The sequence below is a fragment of the Ziziphus jujuba genome, chromosome 10, assembly GCF_031755915.1.
Source record: "Ziziphus jujuba cultivar Dongzao chromosome 10, ASM3175591v1".
Lineage (NCBI taxonomy): Eukaryota > Viridiplantae > Streptophyta > Magnoliopsida > Rosales > Rhamnaceae > Ziziphus > Ziziphus jujuba.
In genome coordinates, this window is record NC_083388.1 from 5,257,707 (window position 1) to 5,280,247 (window position 22,541).

General features: G+C 34.6%; 3 protein-coding genes across 3 annotated transcripts; all 3 read left to right on the forward strand.

The window, feature by feature from the left end:
• The first annotated feature begins 987 nt into the window (after positions 1 to 987).
• On the forward strand, positions 988 to 5,397 carry LOC107410684 (pheophorbide a oxygenase, chloroplastic). Its single transcript, XM_016018143.4, has 7 exons — positions 988 to 1,817; positions 1,901 to 2,136; positions 2,320 to 2,446; positions 2,623 to 2,759; positions 3,459 to 3,618; positions 4,568 to 4,846; positions 4,994 to 5,397. Exons 1-7 carry the CDS (start codon positions 1,329 to 1,331, stop codon positions 5,246 to 5,248), a joined length of 1,683 nt encoding a protein of 560 aa, XP_015873629.2. The 5' UTR covers positions 988 to 1,328; the 3' UTR covers positions 5,249 to 5,397.
• A 6,737-nt stretch (positions 5,398 to 12,134) lies between these two features.
• Positions 12,135 to 14,960, forward strand: LOC132799662 (probable leucine-rich repeat receptor-like protein kinase At1g35710). The gene is made up of 2 exons (XM_060812096.1): positions 12,135 to 14,507; positions 14,613 to 14,960. The coding sequence occupies exons 1-2, from the start codon at positions 12,135 to 12,137 to the stop codon at positions 14,958 to 14,960; spliced, it is 2,721 nt and encodes a 906-aa protein (XP_060668079.1).
• A 5,002-nt stretch (positions 14,961 to 19,962) lies between these two features.
• LOC112490570 (probable leucine-rich repeat receptor-like protein kinase At1g35710) lies at positions 19,963 to 20,987 on the forward strand. The gene is made up of 2 exons (XM_048469351.2): positions 19,963 to 20,245; positions 20,490 to 20,987. Exons 1-2 carry the CDS (start codon positions 19,963 to 19,965, stop codon positions 20,876 to 20,878), a joined length of 672 nt encoding a protein of 223 aa, XP_048325308.2. The 3' UTR covers positions 20,879 to 20,987.
• Positions 20,988 to 22,541: the final 1,554 nt, after the last annotated feature.

Consider the following 22,541-nt stretch of genomic DNA (forward strand, 5'->3'; position numbering starts at 1 on the left):
TTGAAAATTATTTTGTACACAAGCCAACTTCTGAACTTTGATTCAGAAACATCATAAATCTTGGCAAACTGAAAATTTTACTCACGTTGATGTTCCAAAGCACAAGTGAAAAGTCTCAATCAGAGAGGGCCTCAATGCTTGTGGAGACACTGAGGCGGTATGATCATTTACTTTGTGACGATCTGTCGAGGATTCGAGACCCAACTTCAATTTTAATTTTTTTTTCTTTATGGTGCTCAAATTGAAAGGACACAACAAGTTATTGGTTATATTTATGACCTTATTGTATTTACAACTTTTTTTGTTTGGACAGTAGTCTTAGCCACAACATCAGGCTTCACAATGAAATAATAATAATAATAATAATAATAATAATAAGCGAATATATTTCACTATATTGCTGTGGAATTTTGCATCTCATACGGCAATTAACAAGCCCGCTCAATTGGATGGGGAAGTGAAAAGTTTGGGTGCGTTGGCAAGTAATTCCTAAAATCCAAAAGCACTTAAAGATGATAAATACACTTTGTAAAGAAGTGATATCTTACTCCTAAACTGGGGCTTGGATTCTGAAAAAAATATATTAAAAGTAAAACCGGCATGGTGAATGAAAGATAAAATTGAATTCCCAGTATGGCTCATCAAGCTGCTCATTTAGCTCAGGAGCTTGTGCATGCTTTCCAAATTTCAATGTGGTTTACATCAACACCTGTTATACTTTTCGAAGTTTTGAATCAAACACCTGTACTATTGTCACTAAAACGAAGCAAAAAAGTCTTTTGTCGCCAACACCAAACAAATAGAAGCGTAGAAAAAAGACGAGAGGCAAACAACTCAGAGGCCAAGCCAAAGACGCAACGGCTTGTTTTCAGCTTCATGATTTCAAAAGCGTTTTGAGCTGCTTGTTTAGCCAGCGTTTGATTTCCCACGTTCTTGTCCTCAACTGGAATCACCGTCTTCCATTTATGTGGACGCCATTTTTTCCTCCCAACCAAAATTATTTTCTCAAACAGAACCCTCATACACCATCAACATCAAAAAGGCTTCGCCAATGTAATCACGCCACGACATTTTTTCCCTCACAAAATTTACCGTTAAGATAATCTCCGCGGTGAGGATTTTACTGGCGGTTTTTGGAAAAGAGTTTTCCCACGAGTGTAGAATGTAAAAGACCCACCGATAGCTGCTGTCATTTCAAACTTGCACGCAAAGTTCTCTCCACTTCTAGAGCCTCCAACTCTTTTTTTCCTCTCGATTTGAAGCTCTTTCTTCATCAGTTTTGCAGGGAATCACGGATTGAATTGTGAGAAACGAATCACCATATCATAATGGCGATGTTACTTTCGACCTCTGCTTCTTCTGTCATTGTTGCTGTATCATCATCATCTTCTTCTTCTTCTTCATCATCGTCTTCATCACCAAGTAGCAAACCTTTCAGAACCCTTCCTTTCATGATCTCCAGCAATTCCCGGAAGCATAAAATTGTAGGAAGACCAGCAAGATTTTCTCCTCTGAGAGTCGCTGCGCCTCCAACCACACCACCAACCTCAGAGCCAGAGCAGTCCTCACAAATCGACCAGAATCAACAACGCGAAGAAGATGACGGCGTTGAGGATGAGTTTGGTGAGGAGAGCTCGTCTTCCAAGTTCTCTTGGAGGGATCATTGGTACCCAGTTTCTCTGACTGAAGATTTGGATCCTGGATTGCCGACCCCATTTCAGCTTCTGGGTCGAGACCTTGTTCTCTGGAATGACAAGTCTACTGGTCAATGGGTTGCTTTCGATGATAAATGTCCTCACCGGCTTGCCCCTTTATCTGTAAACTTCTTTATTCTCTCTTTGGTCTTTAAATTGTTTGATTCTTGAAATTGAGAGATTTTAATGGTTACTTGGCTTGGCAGGAAGGGCGGATCGATGAAGATGGAAACTTGCAGTGTTCGTACCATGGATGGTCCTTTGATGGATGTGGATCTTGTGTTAAGATCCCTCAGGCTTCACCTGAAGGTCCTGAAGCTCGTGCCATTAAATCTCCCAGAGCATGTGCTACCAGGTTTCCCACCATGGTCTCTCAAGGTCTGCTATTCGTTTGGCCAGATGAAAATGGTTGGGAAAGAGCTAATGCCACCAAGCCTCCCATGTAATCATTTTATTGTAAATTTTTGCTTAGTTTCTTAATGTTGTTGAAAGTGACGACAGGGTGTATAAATCATGTCTAAATAGTTCAAGAAAAGGTTTTTTTTAATTGTGTAATATTATAATATGGTATAGTTCACTAGTGAATATTTTAATGACTGTTTTTCTGGGATTTGCTACTATTCAGGTTGCCTGATGACTTTGGTAAACCTGAGTTTTCTTCAGTGACCATTCAGCGAGATCTCTTCTATGGCTATGATACCCTCATGGAAAATGTCTCAGATCCCTCCCATATTGATTTTGCTCATCACAAGGTACATGCTCGAATTTAATATCTTAGTATTTTTGTTCAGACAAAATGTTTGTAGGTTATTGGTGTGGATGGAATTTTATAAGCTTGAGAGATGTTACTGTTTAATACAGCTGAGTGAAATAAGATGAATATGAAAAACAACTTTTTGCATTTCTTGTTGGTGAAATTACTCCACAGGTTACAGGAAGGAGAGATAGAGCCAAGCCTTTACCGTTTAAATTGGAATCTAGTGGCCCTTGGGGCTTTGCTGGAGCTAATGAAGGGAATCCACGGATCAGCGCTGAGTTTGTTGCACCTTGTTATTATATGAATAAGTAATTTTATCACTCTCATAAGTAATAATAGACACAATATACATACATATCAAATGCAAATACATTTTTCTCAGATGTTATTAACTTCTTTACGGCTTTTTTTTATTTTTTTTTATTTTTTTAATCTATGCTATTAAATAGAGATTGTTAACATGATTAAGACGTAACAGAAAAAATAACTAAACAAATAAGTGCAATCACTGTTAAGACTCATGAGCTGTTCCATGGGTTCATTTTATAACTTTTAAGGATCTGTGATTGAAATATTCCTAGGTCATCTTTACCAGTAGCATAGATATTCTTGAAGCAAATGATCAATGCAGGTAGTTTACCATCATTTTCACATGTGACTTAACTATTAAAAGGTTCCTCAATAAATTGATGTCAGTACCACTATGCTATCTATATGGACATATCTAGGAGTTGGAGCTCAAAATGAGGTGTCTGGAGACATTCTCTAGTTTGTTATCTGTATTGTGTATCCCAGTAAAATTCTTGCCCTATAGTATGTGCATATGTGTGTTTGTGTATATATGTGTAAGACCTAATGAAGTTAAATGCGGCTCCAACTTATTGTATCTGGTCTAACAGGTAGAGATTTATTTGTTACCATCTTCCCTTATAGATGCTAAGGCATTGTAGCCTTATCTATTAGTTCTTGTTTCTAATACCGTGTCATGTTATTCCTTCACCTTTCAGAATAGAGATAGACACAAAGCTTCCATTTGTTGGTGATCAAAAGTGGATTATCTGGATTTGTTCCTTCAATGTACCAATGGCACCTGGGAAGACACGTTCTATTGTCTGTAGTGCTAGAAACTTCTTCCAGTTCACAATGCCAGGACCTGCTTGGTGGCAGGTAAGAACTTTTTGGTTGCTGTCGTGATTTGCATATATCATGGACTATCCAATAATCATATCTTTTTCTGTGGCATGTTAGAAATGAAGATATATAAGCAGTAATTTAAAATCAAATTTCAAATGGAGCTGTTTGGTGTGAATTTTCCAATATTTCTCTCTCTACCACTGTAGCTCATGGCTTTTTGAACATCTAGCTGCTTCTCTTTGCATTTTCTCGACTCTTCATCATTGTCAGTCAGAGTTGGCACATTTTTCGCTGGTGGTTAAATTTGAATTGGGTTAGCAAAGTCCTTAAAGGCTAAGTAGCTTAACCACCTTCTTAGCGGAAAATAACCCGGACAACAGAAAAAGCAAACTAGTACGCATCTACATGTACTTTGATACATAATGAATAGATGGATCACATTTCTAGATGGATCACATTTCTGAATTCTTGTTCTGAAAAACTTCCTGTGGCCCATCATCATGAATGTCTCTTCTTTTGGTCATTTTACTTTTGATGTGAACACTGATCTGATAAACTGCAATTGGTTTTTGGATGTGACAGTAAATTTTTTTATTGGTATAAGATGCTAAGATTAAATTGTTATAGAAGAAATGTGATTCAGGTCTTTGATACAGCTGACAAATTTGTTGTCCAATGTAATCTGTATGGATTTGGAAGAGACCAGTCTGGCTCCCAAGTATCTATATAGGTCAAAAAGCAAAGTTCTTTGGGATGAGCTTCCAATTTAAATCTTGTCTATCTGTAAAAAAAGATTATATAAAATCTTCTTTTTTCCTCCATTTCTTAATGGTGACTTTCATCTAATTGGTGACCCAAAAATCTGATTGTGGCCTTTGTTGTAGGTCTGAATATTGATGCTTTTTAATTTTTTTCCCTTTTCTTTTGGAACGTTTCTTTGGTTTTGTAATTTCACTTGATACTCAACATGTGCTTTTGTCAGATTGTTCCTAGATGGCATGAACACTGGACTTCAAATAAGGTATATGATGGAGACATGATTGTCCTTCAGGGACAAGAGAAAATCTTTCTTTCAGAGTCGATGGAGGGCTCTACTGATGTTAATAAAGAGTACACAAAAATCACATTCACACCCACACAAGCAGATCGGTTGGTCTTGGCATTCCGAAATTGGCTGAGGCGACACGGCAACAGCCAACCTGAGTGGTTTGGTAAAAGCAGCCAACAGCCTTTGCCATCAACAGTTTTATCAAAACGCCAGGTAAGAAATGCAATTACAACCACAGCAGGTGGAGAAAAGAGTTGCAAAGTACCAAGTAATTTGGTGATTTCTTTAACAGGGCAACTATTGGTAGTGTTGAATCGATTTACTTATTGATTGGTTTTCTATCTCTAATTTGGTTTGCAGATGTTAGACAGATATGACCAGCATACCCTCAAGTGTTCATCATGTAAAGGAGCTTATACAGCATTCCAGACATTACAAAAAGTTCTTATTGGGGCGACAGTTGCTTTCTCTGCAACAGCTGGGATTCCCTCAGATATGCAGTCAAGAATATTTTTGGCTGTGCTTGCACTTTTAAGTGCTGGTTTGGCTTATGCTTTGAATGAACTTGCAAAGAACTTTGTGTTTGTTGATTATGTGCATGCTGAAATTGACTAGAGAAAGAGAGAGAGAAACTGTTTTAGCGTTAGGAACTGGTTTTGGATCCATAGCAGTGCTGTTCAATTGAAAATGATATAGGCTGGTAATCAAGAGTTGTATATAGGAAAAATGAAAGAAGCAATTAATGAGAAAAATATTAACTATTAGTTGATATGTACATATATATATATATATATATATATTCATTAACCATTATTATTTTTCTATTATTATTTTTAATATTTTTAAGGGTGAGGCATATGATGCTTGTGCCCAGGGGCCCACGATGAAAAGAGGCTCCCTTAAAAAATTTTTCCTTATTAATTATATGTATTTTTTACATAAAAAAATTCTTTTGTTATGTGAAATGGAGTAATTTTGTTTTTATTTTTTTGTGAATATAGAGATATTAATGTTTATTTAACTTCTATATTAGAATTGACGAAATAGGTGATTTTAGTGGTTAAACACTTGTATCTATATCTTTTTGAGCATGAATTAGCAGTCTGTCTATGGTGCAAACGGTCCTTATGCGGACCACAATATTGGTGACGATTTTTCATAGTATTGGTGACGATTTTATGAAAAACCGTCATTAATACTATGAAAAACCGTCACTAATATTGCGGTCCTCATGCGGACCGTCCTCACCATAGAATTTCCGCATTAATTAGAAGTATTTATATAAGTATTCGGATAATATATATATATATATATATATATAAATATATATGTTAGAATCAATCAAACATTTATACAAATAATTATTTCTAATTAACCTTCCAAAAAAACTTTCAACTTTTAATTTTTTTTAATTTAATTTTCTCAATTCTAAGTGTTGTAAATGTACACTAATATTATTTCACCAAAATTGTTCCTTCTTGTGAACTCCCATCTTTTATTATTTTACAATCTTTGTATGAATTAGGGATGTGATAATAACTGTCATTCTAGCATTTTAGCTGGCAATTTTTCATATCAATTTTTAAAAAAAACAAACAAACAAACAAACAAAACAGGACAAATTTTAAATAGTTATTATTAATTTTATTTTATTCACTTGCCATTTTAATTGTTGCCCTAGACCTCCATTTCCCATATTTTAAATATTGTAAATGTATACTAATTTCATTCCACCAAAAATGTTCTTTCTTGTGAACTCCCATATTTTATTATTTTAAAATTTTTATACGAAGTAAGGATATGACAATAGCTGAGGTCGTGTGGTAGCCCTAATGGGTAGAGGCATTAACATCCCAGTCTATGAGCTGGGTTTGAACCTGATCAGCAAAAAAAAAAAAAAGAATGTGACAATAGCTGTTATCCTAACATTTTACCTACCAAATTTTCGTATGAATTTTTTTTTTTTTAAAAAAACGATAAATGAAAACAAGACAAATTTTAAAATACTCTTTTTTTTTTTTTTTTCAAATCACTTGCAATTTTAATTGTTGCCTTAGGACGTCAAATTGGTTGAGCTGGCCATGTTCAAAATTAATTTTAGAATCTTGCTTTTGTTACCGCCATGACAATCACTATGTTATAAGATAAATTTTAATTTGAGTATTTAATTTTATTAATTTTTATTATAAAACTTTAAAAGTAATTTTTTAATATAATAATTTAAATTGCTATTTGACATTTAGATTCTATTAATAATCATTTATCAATGCTGACAAATATCATTTTTTTTTTTAATTTTATCTATAAATGCTTCACAAACTTTTTTACTGATAAGAGAATTTTCTGATATTAAGAACTCACAAAGAAAGGAGAAAAAAATGTATTCCCATAAAGTTTGAATATCATCCTTCTGATAATTAAAAGAAGAAAAAAAAAATCATTCTTCTGCATTAAGGTTATGATTTTATTAGCCTATTTATTTAAATATTAGACAGTCCAATTTAGTTAACATTTACTAAAAACTAGTTTTGAAATCAGATAGTGTATTAAAATAAAACATGTTAAAATTTTAACAAATCAATTTTTTTTATTTTTATGTTTTAAAAAAACATATATAATCGTTAAGACCTGTAAATCCTATATTAACCTTCTCCAACTTGAAAGAAGCTATTAATATTATTATAAAAATATCTCTTTATTACTTATAACCACTCGAACCAAACATATTCTTTAGAAAAAGAGTGGATAAATCACTAAATGTGTGGTATATGTGATAATTTTTCTCTGTTCTGGTACAAAATGCATGTTAACTAGTTTATATATGAATTATATTACATATACCAACCGCTGGATCAATTGCATTAGTAAAATTTATATATTGCTTTCGAGAATCCGGTCATAATTAGATATCAACGGTCGTAATTCATCCTTCATTTATTATTTATTTTTTTCGTTGAGACTTTTTTTTTGTTTTTTTGTTTTTGTTTTTTTTTTTTTTTTTCCTAATCTTGTTACATTTAGCAATTAACAAATAAGGGTCAAGATCATCCTTTCATTTTTTTTTTCTGTTTTTTAATTTAATCCTATAAACAGTTTCAAAAATAAATACAAATTTTAAAAAATTGTACAAAGGCATACCCATTCATACATATATATAGCGAGATAATAGGTTTACCTAGGAATAATTAATATTATTCAAAAAAATACAATTTTAAAATTTTCATTCTTAATAAAGCAATAATAAACACAGATAAATGCTACAAGATACAAATATATGATATATTACGGATCTAGAAAAATATAGTACTAAAAATTTAAAAACAATGTTTAGAATAAAAATAAAAATAATTGTAATAAATTTATATAACTTATAAGAAAATCTGGAAAAATATTTGACCAGAAAAATAAATATACAAGTATTACTAAAACTATATAAAAAAGGAATTTCATCAAGTCTCATCTCCCTATTGAAAAATCAACCATTAATTTAGAATTTGTTATACATTTTATTTAAAAAAATATTTTAAAAATTTAAAATGTTAAACCCTGTGCACCAAAAATTAGAAAAAAAATATAATATAATGAAGAAATAAAAGAAATGAATATCAAAATAAAACAAACCCTAAAATACAAGTACCGTACTTTATATATTGAAAAAAAAAAAAACTGTAATTAAAACAAAACTGACAAAATCTAAAATGAAATCTTCTCTAAAGATAAGTATTTGTGATCTGAAATGTATTGCATGCTTGAACTAGTTATTACAATATTATCAATATAGACAAGAAGCATGATATGTACCTCTGTAGTCTTTAAAGCGAACAAAGAAGAGTTTGCCACTAAGTTAACAAAACTGTTTTGGTGTTTTTTGCACTTAAAAGGGTTTATAGGGAAATTAAGATTGAAACTACATTCAAACTTCAAAGACATTATTATATTTTTCCAAGAAAAAAAAAAAAGAAAAAAGGAGAAAAAAAAAGTCAAGCCATAATGAACATTCATGTGCGAGCATGAATGTTTAAAAAAAGGGAGAATTATGTTTAATTAATAATAAGCTGCTTTTACGATTCATGCGCGAGCAGAAATGTTCAAATTCTTATTTCCTTCTTTTCTTTTCCTTAAAAAGTTTTTTCTAAGTTGTAAAGAAAACATTTCTAAATCCTTATAATTAAGCTCCAAGATGCGTTCAACACCATATTTTGAAATTTTGATAAGAAATAATTAAAGGAAAACAACAAATATCCCCTTCAATCTTTTGCTTATATTTCAATAAATTTGTTCATTAAACTTTGTTTTTTACGAGCGGTTTTCCCTCTGAATAATGGCATGATGTCAAATTACCCTTTTTTTAAATTTCTGAGTTTGAAGAGAGAAATTAGTTTTTTTTTTATTATTAGATTTTATCTAAATTTGGATTAAAACACATTTAAATAAAATAATAATGTTAGAAACACCAAATAATTTACCAAATAAGGCAAAATGATATCGCCTTATCTTGTTGGTTTGGATATTTAACTATATTTATATTTTAAAGAGTTCATTATATATATAAAGTTATAATAATATGCCAAATTATGACAATTATAAACATTCATGAAGGCAATATGGCTACCCATTTGATTGCTAGAAAGGCTTTGCATTTTGAGGAGAAATATGTATGGACGGAAGATGGCCCGTCATGGCTCTCCGACGTTCTTTCCTTTGATGTATCTCGTCCCATCTCTTATGAAAACAAATTTTCTTGCAAAAAAAATAAAAAAAACTCACTTGTTTATATAATTATGTATAATATGATGTGAATCTTATGTACATTTATAATTATATTTATATAGTTATATATAAAATAATGTGTAGGGTTAATTAATTTCGGACAGGAAGCAATCTTATACTACTTGAAATTAGCTGTCCCATTTGTATCTATACACTAATATTCCAAATCCCCATATATTACAGTCGTTTCTTACCTTGATTTGTCAAACAATTCGCCAGTGTATCTTTGGCTTACCAATAAACGAAACCCCTCAAAAGTCTTTGCAAATTATAATTTTTATGGCGTGCACCACGAGGCACAAATAGGGCTTATCATATGAATTTAGAATTTTTTATCACAATATGCTGGGACGATGATTTGCTTCCATTTGCTCTACCCTCAAGTGTTCTCTCTCTCTATATAAATGTATAATAGTTCATACACTTTTAGCATTTATCCCGTTTTAATTTATATGTTTCACTTTCTATCTCTTTTTCAAGGTACCGATACTATTTTGCACTCACTATGAATTGCATATTAAAAACTTCACTATACAAACATGCAAGTAAAAGACCTAGTAGAATTTATTTATTTATGTATTTTTTATCCTGATGGGTGGTTAGTAGGGTGCCTCTATTGTTTACACATTATTATATCAGAAACAAAATGAAAAAAACCAATGGAACATGTACAAAAATCATGATATGAGACAAAAGACCTGAATTGAATGTGAGGCCTTGTTTGTTAGTGGACCATGCATGTAGTAGTAACTAGCTGGTCTTCATTAATTAATATTTTATTTCCACAATAGGTATTTATAATGTTAATCGGAGAGAGGGAAAACAGAGAGATTTAATCGAATTATATATGTATATAATACAGCTAAACTGAGAATAACTAGCTATATAGATGATGTAGAAAATTGACTTTCTTGTTTAATAAATATATTCATGCTTATATAATACAAATTGAATAAAGAAAAGATAGATAGAGAGAGAGAGAGAGAGAGAGAGAGAGAGAGAGAGAGAGAGGAAGAAGAAGAAAGAACCAGCAGAAGAAGCCCAAGCAAAAAACCTTGTACAATCCAGTTGGTTCAGAGGTTGACAGGGGAGATAATAACAGGCACGTGTTGAGGATGGTAGTTGTGTTTTGGCGGGGCATTAGGGGCTTTCATTGTCTTCTCCAATTATTCATTAATTGCCCACATCTATTTATGTGGTGCCTCAAGAACAAGTCCTTTCCACAAACGCTACTACAACTACTACTACTACTACTAACAACAATGATAATAATACCACTACTACTGATGCATTAGAGGTGAGTTTGTCTTAGTTTGATATACTTTTTTCTGCTTTCAATGTTCGATCGTTTCTGTGTGCTCTTTTTAATTGTATCTTTTTCTGTTACATTATAATATATACAATGTTATATGAAACCAAGCAAAGGGAATTGCACAAATCACATATGTTGATATATTATGTTTTCTTGTTGCCACAATTTGATTCACATTTTTTACTATATTTTTAGGGCATGATGAGCAAGAGTGAATTAGATACAGTTTTGTATTCACATTTTTGACTGTTTCCTTATTGCTATCGCCTCTGTATCGAAGGATTCAACTTCACCAGGGATACATTTTTTATGACTCCCACGACTTAGAAATGGTTTAGAGAAAGATTGAGTTCTTGGCTACTGTCCTTGAGAAGGGATATAGTTTTGTATTCACTGTAAGAGTTCTCTTCTTTACAGCTACATTTGCATATATGTTTCAAAGTATATATTGATATATACAACTAAAATATGAGGCAAATCACATAAGCACCTCCCACATTTCAGTTTTATTGCAGTATCATCCAGTTTAATATTATGGATTTTTCTTTTTAACATTATCTTAGGCTAATTGTATTTACTTGAAATTGTGACAAGTTACAAGAGAAAAATCTAAAGAAAAAAAAATTAATTAAAAAAAAAAAGGGTATAAAAAGGAGGGTGTTGCAACACAGCTTAAATGTGAAGGGTATTTACAAAAGCATGCGAAACAGGTAAACTGGCAGAGAGGATGACATTGTAGGTTTACCAGAATATTAATACTTGTTCTAAGAATTCAGCCTGTTGTTCTGCTAAGAGTTAAATAGAATAATCTTTTTAGTTCTGGTTCATAACTTTTAAAAGTTCTTTCCTTTACTACTAGATTTTTAAATATGTGATCTTTAAGTTAGAAAATTCAGTATGTATCTCTCTACATATTTAGAATATTAAATCTGGTCCTAAATTTCTTTAAAAAAAAAAAATGGTTCTAAATTATTATAACCATTAAAACCCAGTAATTAAGTTATAATCTTATTGTATATATCTACGATATAAAATCCTAATATCCGAATCATTTTATTTGTTCTAGTTTTTATTTATTTATTTATTTTGATGAACTCTAATTTTTATTTTTATTTTTTTTGTGGCAAAAATTTAGTGATTCTGTACAATTAAAATATCAAAAGGTCAAAAAGGTTGTGGTGGCCCACCACTGAAAAAATATCAGTTGCATTATTGATATCAAAAGTTATATTATTGAATTGTATAGACCATATACGTTAATACTGTGGGATCTACTAAAAAGAGTAAAAAAGCGGTCGGCGGGTGGGCACCTTGAATAAAAGGAGTTCCAAACTCTTTTGAGCAAGCTATGCGTACCAAATATCAATTGAAAACCAATTTCTCCAAAACTAAATAATTAATTTTGTAGAGCCAAGTTCCATGGCAATCTTCAATGAACTTTTAGTGCTACTCAAATCTTTCTTAATCATCACCATCACCATTAATAATCTGTTGTTTCCTCGTCCCTATACCGCAGCAATTCTACACAATTCTTCAAATGGTACATCTGAAGAAGCCGAAGCACTTCTCAAATGGAAGGACAGCCTTGACAATCCAACTCAATCTCTTATCTCCTCGTGGAAGCTGCATGGTCCTAACAATGGAAGCCCTTGTGAATGGGTTGGAATCAACTGTGATCATGAGTTGGGAAGCGTCCTTGGTATAAACCTTACAAGATGTAATCTCAAAGCTACGCTCCAACACTTGAGCTTCTCATCCTTTCCCAACTTACTCACCTTTGTGCTGTCCGATAACTTGCTTTATGGAAGCATACCTTCCAGCATCAGTAACCTCACCAAGCTCAACCACCTTGACTTGAGTGGCAATCATCTCTCTGGAAATTTTCCATCCGAGATAGGTCTTTTGAAGAGTCTAAATTTCCTTCATGTAGATGTAAACAATCTAAGTGGCTCTCTACCACATGAAATAGGCATGTTGGGGTCTCTTAAGGTATTTGTTGGAGATGCAAGTGGCCTTTCAGGTTCAATTCCTACATCGATTGGAAACCTGAGCAGCTTAACCACTCTGCTCCTTCAAAATGGCAAATTCTCTGGTTCCATCCCTTTTGAAATTGGACAGCTTAAATCTCTCACCAAACTTTCCTTTTTTAACAACAGTCTTACTGGCTCAATCCCTGCATCCATTGGAAACTTGAGCAGTTTAACCATTATAAATTTTTTTGAAAATCAACTTAGCGGACCCATCCCTCATGAAATTGGACAGCTTAAATCTCTTGCTGAGCTTAACTTAGGTATCAACCATCTCAGTGGCACAATTCCTGCGTCCATTGGATTGCTGAGCAAGTTAACCTATTTGACCCTTGGAGAAAACAATATTGTTGGATCGATTCCTGGAGAAATTGGACGATTGAAAGCTCTTACAGTGCTTAACTTGTATGGCAATCAACTCACAGGCACAATTCCAAAGTCCATTGGAAACATGAGCAGTTTAACCGTCTTAAGCCTTGCTTTTAACAAAATAAGAGGATCCATCCCTCGAGAATTGGAACAGCTTAAATCTCTTACCAATCTTTACTTGCAGCACACCCATTTAACTGGCTTATTCCCTGCATTCATTGCAAACCTGAGCAAGCTAACCGAATTTGGCCTTAACAAAAACGAAATTTCTGGAACCATCCCTCATGAACTAGGACAACTTATATCACTTGAGCATCTTGCCTTGGCCGAAAATCATCTCTCTGGCTCAATCCCTGCTTCCATTGGAAACCTCACATCTGTTACCTATTTTAGCGTGTTTACTAACAACCTTGTAGGTTCCATTCCTCCGGAAATGAATAACCTTACACACATGAAAAATTTCTCCGTCGGTGGCAACATCTTGTCTGGTTACTTCCCGGAAAATATTTGTATTGGTGGTCAGCTAATGTGGTTTGAAGCATCTGATAGCTACTTCAAAGGTTCCATTCCAAAAAGCATGAAAAACTGCAGCACCTTGATTGCAGTTTCTCTTGATGGTAATCAACTAACAGGAGACATATCGAAAGATTTTGGAATATATCCCAACTTGGAGATGATGGTGTTGAGCAACAACATGTTTGTTGGTGAACTTACTGGAAATTGGGGACAATGTCCTAAACTTAGTATGTTGATCATCTCCAACAATAAAATTTCTGGTCCAATACCTCCTGAACTAGGGAAAGCTTCCCAATTGCATTGGCTTGACCTGTCTTCGAATCGTCTGGAAGGGAAAATTCCAATGGAATTAGGACAACTGAAGTTGTTATTCAGGCTCCAACTCCATAATAATACACTTACCGACAACATTCCTGAAGAAATTGGAATGTTGTCTGACCTTCAAGAGCTTAACCTTGCAACAAACAAACTAGGTGGACCAATTCCCATACATTTGGAGCAGTGTTTTAAACTACTGCACTTGAACTTGCAAAACAACAGACTCAGTGGAACCGTTCCCTTTCAGATTGGAAAACTGTGCTCTCTTGAAGATCTCGATTTAAGCCAGAATTCGCTTGTTGGAGAGTTGCCTTTAGAACTTAAAAATTTGCAAGTGTTGGAAACACTCAACATTTCCCATAACAAGCTCTCTGGCTCAATACCATGGTCATTCTCCAAGATGAGAAGCTTGATTTCGGTTGATGTATCTTACAATGAGTTAGAAGGTCCTCTCCCAAACATCAACGCGTTCATCAATGCTCCAGCAACATCATTGCAGAAAAATAAAGGGTTGTGCGGTGGGAAAAACTCTAGCTTGTTGAAGCCTTGTTCCACGCCTAAGGTAAAAAGCAACAGAGTTACAATTTCAGTCATAGTTTCTATAGCTGGCACTCTAACTTTGTTGTTTATTATTGCTGGAGTGCTTTTTATTTTTCGAAAAAAAGAGAGAGAAAACAACAAAGAAACAAGAGAACCGGAAATTGAACCTTTGTTTGCAGCATGGGGACATGATGGGAAAAAGGTTCATGATGACATAGTTGAAGCTACAGAAAACTTTGATTCCAAATATTGCATTGGAGTTGGAGGATATGGAAGTGTTTACAAAGCACTGCTATCAACTGGTCAAGTTGTCGCTGTGAAAAAATTCCATGAGAGTGGTGGAGTGGCCAGTCACAAAGCTTTCGAATACGAAGCCAATGTGTTGACAAAAGTGCGCCATCGGAACATCATTAAGCTTTATGGATTCTGTTCGCATACAAGACACTCATTTTTGGTGTATGAATTCATGGAATGATAAATATCAATGCCGACTTAGCTCCCTAGAAGAATCTAGAGTTATCTTGTTTTCTCTTCCGACTTAGCTCCCTAGAAGAATCTAGAGTTATCTTGTTTTCTCTTTAAAAATGGAGAACAACTAGTGCCTTGGAAGTGGTGAGAAAAATATCTATAATTAAATATTTCTAGAAGTATCTACAACCTACTTTCTCTTCTATAAATAGGTGATGATGTATGAGTTAGGTGTTATGTCCAAAAGCAATAGAAAAAAGAGAGAGTGCTTATGTGTGAGTGTGAGTGTGTGTCCTTTGAGTGAGAAGAGTGTGAAAAGGTGTTTTGTGTCCTAGTGTAAGTCAAAAATCAATCCTCTGTCTCCAACATTTTTGGTATCAGAGCTTGGTTGGTCCAAGTTCAACTTTGTGGGAGCTTCTTGTTCGTGATCACGCAGTCAAGACTAAGTTTACGTAGTGCTGTGGGAATTTCCAGCAACCATAATGGGAGACCTTCAAGTTGGTGGAGGTATTAAGAAGCTCAACAGTCAGAATTACGGCACGTGGTCAACGTGCATGAAGTCATATTTGAAGGGCCAAGATCTCTGGGAGATCATAGCTGGCAGTGAAGTCGAGCAACCACAGGATGCTGAGGCTTTGAAGAAGTGGAATATCAAAGCTGGTAAGGCAATGTTTGCCCTTAAATCTACAGTTGAAGAAGAGATGTTGGAGTACATACGAGATATTGAAGTGCCAAAAGAGGCCTGGGACACGTTTGCAAGACTCTTCTCAAGGAAGAACGACACAAGGTTGCAGCTTCTCGAAAGTGAATTACTGTCAACAACACAGCACGACATGACAATCCAGAAATATTTCAACAAGGTAAAAACTCTTAGTCGCGAAATTACTGAGTTAGATCCTAGTTCTCCTATTACAGAATCTAGAATGAGGAGAATAATTTTACATGGGTTGAGACCCGAATTTAAAGGATTTATTTCAGCCATTCAAGGTTGGCCAGTCCAACCTTCATTGATTGAATTAGAAAATTTACTTATTGATCAAGAAAATATGATCAAACAAATGGCTGGGGTCTCACTAAAGAGCGATGAAGAAGCGCTCTTTAGCGGCAGAAGAAAAGGCCGACCCAAACAACAAAAATTTAATAAGGTAAATCAACATGGAGAAGATTTTAGAGGAGAACAAAGGAATAATAGAAATAGACAACAATTTTTAGAAAATAAAAGAAATAATGGACGATTTTTTGAAAATAAAAGAGATGATGGAAGATGCTTCAACTGTGGAAGAAAAGGACATTATATTAAAAACTGTAGACTAAGGAAGAAATTTACAGAAAGTAATATAGTTATCCCAGAGCCTCAAAATAATATAAGTGAAGATGAATGGGATGTTGAAGCATCTTTGGCTACTGCTGAGCTCATGGATGGCTCAAGTTCAATGCAAGAAAGGGAAACGGCACTCGCAGTGGTTATCCCTAGACGCATTGATTATAAAAATGATTGGATTATAGACTCTGGAAGTTCAAATCATATGACGGGAGATAAAGAGAAGCTGCAAAGCATGACAGAGTATAAAGGAGGGCGTATGGTGGTGACGGCAAATGACTCAAGATTGCCGATAGCTCACGTTGGTAAGGCAGCAATCATGCCTCGTTTTAGTTGCCATCAAGTTCAACTGCAAGATGTCTATCATGTGCCAGGAATGAAGAAGAATTTGCTGTCAGTAGCTCAACTAACATCTTCAGGAAATTATGTATTGTTTGGACCTGAGGATGTTAAGGTGTATCGAGACCTTAAAATCTCTGGTACACCAACAATGAAGGGGCGGCGATTGGAATCTATCTATGTGATGTCAGCAGAGTCTGCCTACGTAAACAAGACAAGAAGGAACGAGACATCAGACCTTTGGCACGCACGGTTAGGACATGTCAGCTACAAAAAGTTGAAAGTGATGATGAAAAAGTCAATGCTCAAGGGTCTTCCCCAACTCGATGTCGGTGTCGACACAATCTATGCAGGGTGTCAATACGGCAAAGCACATCAACTACCATTTGAAGATTCAAAGTTCCAAGCAAAAGAGCCTCTGCAACTCATTCACTCTGATGTCTTCGGGCGTATCAAGCAGTCATCAGTTGGAGGCATGCATTATATGGTGACATTCATTGACGATTTTTCAAGGTACGTCTGGGTTTTCTTTATGAAAGAAAAATCTGAGACCTTTTCAAAATTTAAGCAATTTAAGGAAAAGGTAGAAAAAGAATTAGGCAAAAGGATACAATGCCTACGCACAGATAATGGGGGAGAATATACCTCAAGAGAATTTATACAATATTTAAGAGAATACAAAATACGACATCAATTGACGTGTCCAAATACTCCGCAACAAAATGGTATTGCGGAAAGAAAGAACCGACATCTTGCAGAAACATGTCGGAGCATGCTACATGCAAAAAATGTTCCAGGAAGATTTTGGGCTGAGTGCATGAATACAGCAGCTTATGTGATTAATAGGCTCCCTCAAGCAAAGTTAGAATTCCTCTCACCCTTTGAAAAACTGTGGAACATAAAACCCACAGTAAGCCACTTTCGAATCTTTGGCTGTGTTTGCTATGTGTTTGTGCCTTCACACTTACGCATGAAGTTTGATAAGAAGGCAATAAGATGCATTTTTGTCGGATATGATAGCCAAAGAAAAGGGTGGAGATGTTGTGACCCTAATACTGGGCGATGTTATACTTCACGAAATGTGGTGTTCGATGAAGCATCTTCTTGGTGGGCACCTCAAAATACAGAGTTGCCAAATTCAAAGGAGATTGAGGTCAAGCTGCAACAAAATATGGGGGAGCAAAAATATGAAGCATGCCAGCCAACAAATGAAGGAGAAGACGAGCCGACTGTAGCAGACGAGCCTACGATATCATCTCAAAGTCCCTGGCGGTCTGGTGTACATCAAGGAATACCAGAGAACATCGGGTCGAATCTTCAACAAAATGACGAAGAGACAACTCCACAACCAAGAAGATCTAGCAGACAACGAAGACCAAATCCCAGGTACGCTAATGTAGTAATAATAGAAATGGAGGATATAAAAGAACCTACATCATATGAAGAAGCATCTAAATATCATGAATGGAGAAAGGCTATGGAAGAAGAAATTTCTGCATTAAATCAAAATCAAACTTGGGATTTGGTGCCTAAACCTAAAATTGTAAAACCCATATCCTGTAAATGGGTTTACAAGATAAAAACTCATCATGATGGATCAATTGAAAGATATAAAGCTCGTTTAGTCGCACGAGGATTCTCACAGCAATATGGACTAGACTATGATGAGACGTTCAGTCCAGTAGCAAAGATCACTACTGTACGTGTTCTACTAGCACTTGCAGCAAGTAAAGACTGGAAGCTGTGGCAGATGGACGTGAAGAATGCCTTCTTGAATGGAGATCTAGACAGAGAAATTTATATGATACAGCCAAAGGGTTTTGAAAGCAAAACTAATCCAGAGTACGTGTGCAAGCTAAGGAAGGCACTTTATGGTCTAAAACAAGCTCCGCGGGCATGGTACGGTAAGATTGCAGAGTTCCTTCTTCAAAGTGGATATATAGTATCTTCTGCAGATTCTAGTTTATTTGTGAAGACTGAAGGAACAAAACTAGCAGTAGTGCTAGTATATGTGGATGATTTAATTATCACAGGAGATCATGAAGATGAAATCTCTCAAATAAAGGGAAATTTATCAGTTCGCTTCCAGATGAAGGAACTTGGGGAGCTCAAGCACTTCCTTGGACTCGAAGTTGACCGAACAGAGAAAGGTTTATTTCTTGGTCAACAAAAGTATGCAAAGAATCTACTACAAAAATTTGGAATGTTGGACTGCAAGCCAATATCAACTCCAATGTAGGTGAATGCTAAGCTATCTGCATATGAAGGAAAAGACTTGGAGGATGCTACTATGTACCAACAATTGGTAGGAAGTCTTATCTATTTAACACTGACGCGGCCAGATATTTCATTTGCAGTTGGAGTTGTAAGTCGGTATATGCAAAGTCCAAAGAAACCTCACTTGGAAGCAGTCCGACGAATATTAAGGTACGTTAAAGGCACTATAAACTTGGGGCTTCTATATAAAAGAGGAGAGGAATGCAAGTTGGTTGGTTACTGTGATGCCGACTATGCTGGAGATCATGATACACGACGATCGACTACTGGATATATATTCAGCCTTGGTTCAGGAGCAGTATCTTGGTACAGTAAAAGACAACCAACTGTGTCTCTGTCAACTACAGAAGCAGAATATAGAGCAGCTGCTATGGCAGGCCAAGAAGGTATGTGGTTAAGACAACTACTTAAAGATTTACATCAACAAGTTGACTATGCAGTTTCTCTCCATTGTGATAACCAATCAGCAATACAATTGGCGGAGAATCCGGTATTTCATGCAAGGACAAAACATGTGGAGATACATTATCATTTTATCAGAGAAAAAGTACTGCTAGAAGAAATTAAAATGCAACACGTTAAAACAGAAGATCAAGCGGCAGACTTATTCACTAAAGCACTCAATATTACCAAGCTTACAAAGTTAAGAGAAATGCTCAACATGGTGAATAGAGAATCAATCAAGAGAGTCGACATTGAGGGGGAGTATTGATAAATATCAATGCCGACTTAGCTCCCTAGAAGAATCTAGAGTTATCTTGTTTTCTCTTCCGACTTAGCTCCCTAGAAGAATCTAGAGTTATCTTGTTTTCTCTTTAAAAATGGAGAACAACTAGTGCCTTGGAAGTGGTGAGAAAAATATCTATAATTAAATATTTCTAGAAGTATCTACAACCTACTTTCTCTTCTATAAATAGGTGATGATGTATGAGTTAGGTGTTATGTCCAAAAGCAATAGAAAAAAGAGAGAGTGCTTATGTGTGAGTGTGAGTGTGTGTCCTTTGAGTGAGAAGAGTGTGAAAAGGTGTTTTGTGTCCTAGTGTAAGTCAAAAATCAATCCTCTGTCTCCAACATGGAAGGGGGAAGCTTAGCAAATATATTGAGTGATGATGTAAAGGCAAAGGAGTTGGAATGGACTATCAGAGTCAATGTCGTCAAAGGTTTAGCCAATGCCATATCCTATATGCACCACGAGTGCACTCCTCCTGTAATTCACAGAGACATATCAAGCAAGAATGTTTTGATGGATTCCGAATATGAAGCTCATATTTCCGACTTTGGTTCAGCTAGAACTTTTGATCCTGAGACATCAAATTGGTCTTCATTTGCTGGAACTTTTGGATACTCAGCCCCAGGTAAGCCTTTCATCAAATTAAAGTGACTTTCATTTAGTTTTTTTACTCAAAATCATTTCAGATTTGACTTTTCTTCTTTGTCAGCATATTTCTGCTTTAAACAAAACAAGTCTTCGCATCTTAACCCAGAAAATGTATGAATGAAAGAAATAAAGTTAATTTATTGATTCGAATGGAAAAAAAAAAAAAATATATTTCAACTGTTTGAAAATATTAACTCAAAGGCATATTGGTTTCTTTGAAGAGCTTGCATATACAATGGAAGTAAATGAGAAGTGCGACGTGTACAGCTTTGGTGTTGTAGCATTGGAAGTGATCATGGGAAAGCATCCGGGAGATCTCATCTCTTCTCTATCAGAATCATCATCGTCATCATTATCATCATCAAGAGCTGATCAAATTCTATTGAAGGATATATTGGATGAACGTCTTTCACCTCCAAGGAATCAAGTATCAGACCAAGTGGTCTCCATTGCAGAGCTAATATTTGCCTGCTTAAATCCTAGTCCACAGTCTCGGCCAACTATGAAACAACTATCTCAAAAGCTATCAACTTCAAAGTCATCACTGTCAGAGCCTCTTCCTATGATTACGATGAAGCAACTTCTTGATCTCCCAACTTATACATCCTGATGATGCAGCCGCAAAATCCCTCCTTGTTTCATGTTGTGTCTTTGCATTTTCTTTCACTACTCTGTCCTTGTGTTGCTTGACTCTTTTTATTATTATTATTATTTTATTATTTTCTTGCTTAAAAGGACAGCCATAGTGCAGATCTTTGGACTTGGTCACGTCTTAGTGAGTCTAAGGGATTTGGTTATCGGTCTTGTAGCTTCTTTAATGGTGAAAATGAAATAAAATGATGTGAAATTCTATGTAATCTTTAAAAATCATGTCTTTTTTTTTTTTCCTTCCTCTAGATGTTCTTTCTGAATTAATGTATAAATTCAGAGCCATTTTCATGTACTAATAGAAGCCAAAGAAATATTCGCAGCCATACAGTTCCATTCCAGTTTAAGTTGACAATTTTTCCTTGAAACCATTGTTATATACAGGACACTAGTTTATGCTTTTGTGGACCATAATCTGTCAAGAAACTAGCACCTTAATCTGTTTTTGTGCTATGTGGAAAACTCATTCCCCGTCAGATCACTAGAGAACTCTCTCAACGAGATATTCTTTTGTGTTGTAAAAAATAGAATAAAATAAAGTAAAAGAAAATTTTTTTAAATTTTAAAAAAGAGACAGTGCTACTACAATAATGAACTTTATCATTTGTAAGATCTGATTTACTTATTGGCAATCAACCATTATTTTAAAATAAAAAAATAAAAATTAAAGTAGTGTTTTTTTTATTATTTTTTTTTTAATAGTACTTGTGGAGGAGCTGCATCGATGATTCGATGTTGATGAAGAGAGTTGGGCCATGGTTCCAAGATCTTGTGAACGTTGTTGAGAAGAAAGAGTGAGAAAGAGCCCTGTTTGTGATTTTTGTTGATGAAGTAGTTAGTGGTGTGAATAAGCATATATTTACTTTTCCATATATAAATATATAGAGACAGATAGGTAGGAGATCATCATACAAAACACTGCGTATGCAGGTGCTTCACCTTATATATATATATATATATATATCCTTAAATTCACCCATTATTATCTGTTCTAATTAATAGTAACACTTCCACACACAAATGAGACCTTATGACAAAATTAGCCAGTGTACAAGTTTGTGAAAGAAATATCAAGAAATATAAAGTTCTCAAACTTTACAGTGCAATCAATGTACGTACCTAATAATGCTAAGCACCTAGCTCCTAGACCAACTATTCTATAGTGTAAGCATCCTTATTAATCAATATACGTCACCCCCCAAAAAAAACAAATAGGGAACACATATAATTAATGACACCAAAAGCATCCACATGAGGTTTTATTCAATCATAATCTTTATGTATTTATATATATATATATATATATATAATAAAATCCTAATCTTTATGTATATATATATATATATATATGCATTATAGCTAGCTAGTAGCTGCTAAGTAATTGTATGGGTCTTCTGTGGAGAAGAAAGGTTGTCAACTTCCCAGCTTGTAATTTAGTCAAAGAATTGAGAATAGGAGTGTGGTGACTAAAGTTACCAGCTGGTAACCTTTCCAGCTGGTAATTTTAAAAGAATGTTTAACTTTTCTATTTTTTATTTTTTGTGTAATCCTATACTTTAAATAAAGTTATTGAATGCATTTTTTTAATTATTTGTCAATTTGTAAGGTGAAAAACAGATTTACAG

Excerpts from the sequence above, each read along its gene's own strand:
- LOC107410684 (XM_016018143.4), top strand. The coding sequence starts at position 1,329 with ATGGCGATGTTACTTTCGACCTCTGCTTCTTCTGTCATTGTTGCTGTA. Across the intron at positions 2,447-2,622 it reads TTGATTTTGCTCATCACAAG|GTTACAGGAAGGAGAGATAG; the intron begins GTACATGCTCGA and ends ATTACTCCACAG. Across the intron at positions 4,847-4,993 it reads CAGTTTTATCAAAACGCCAG|ATGTTAGACAGATATGACCA; the intron begins GTAAGAAATGCA and ends TTTGGTTTGCAG.
- LOC112490570 (XM_048469351.2), top strand. The coding sequence starts at position 19,963 with ATGGAAGGGGGAAGCTTAGCAAATATATTGAGTGATGATGTAAAGGCA. Across the intron at positions 20,246-20,489 it reads TTTTGGATACTCAGCCCCAG|AGCTTGCATATACAATGGAA; the intron begins GTAAGCCTTTCA and ends GTTTCTTTGAAG.
- LOC132799662 (XM_060812096.1), top strand. The coding sequence starts at position 12,135 with ATGGCAATCTTCAATGAACTTTTAGTGCTACTCAAATCTTTCTTAATC. Across the intron at positions 14,508-14,612 it reads AGCCTTGTTCCACGCCTAAG|AGAGAAAACAACAAAGAAAC; the intron begins GTAAAAAGCAAC and ends CGAAAAAAAGAG.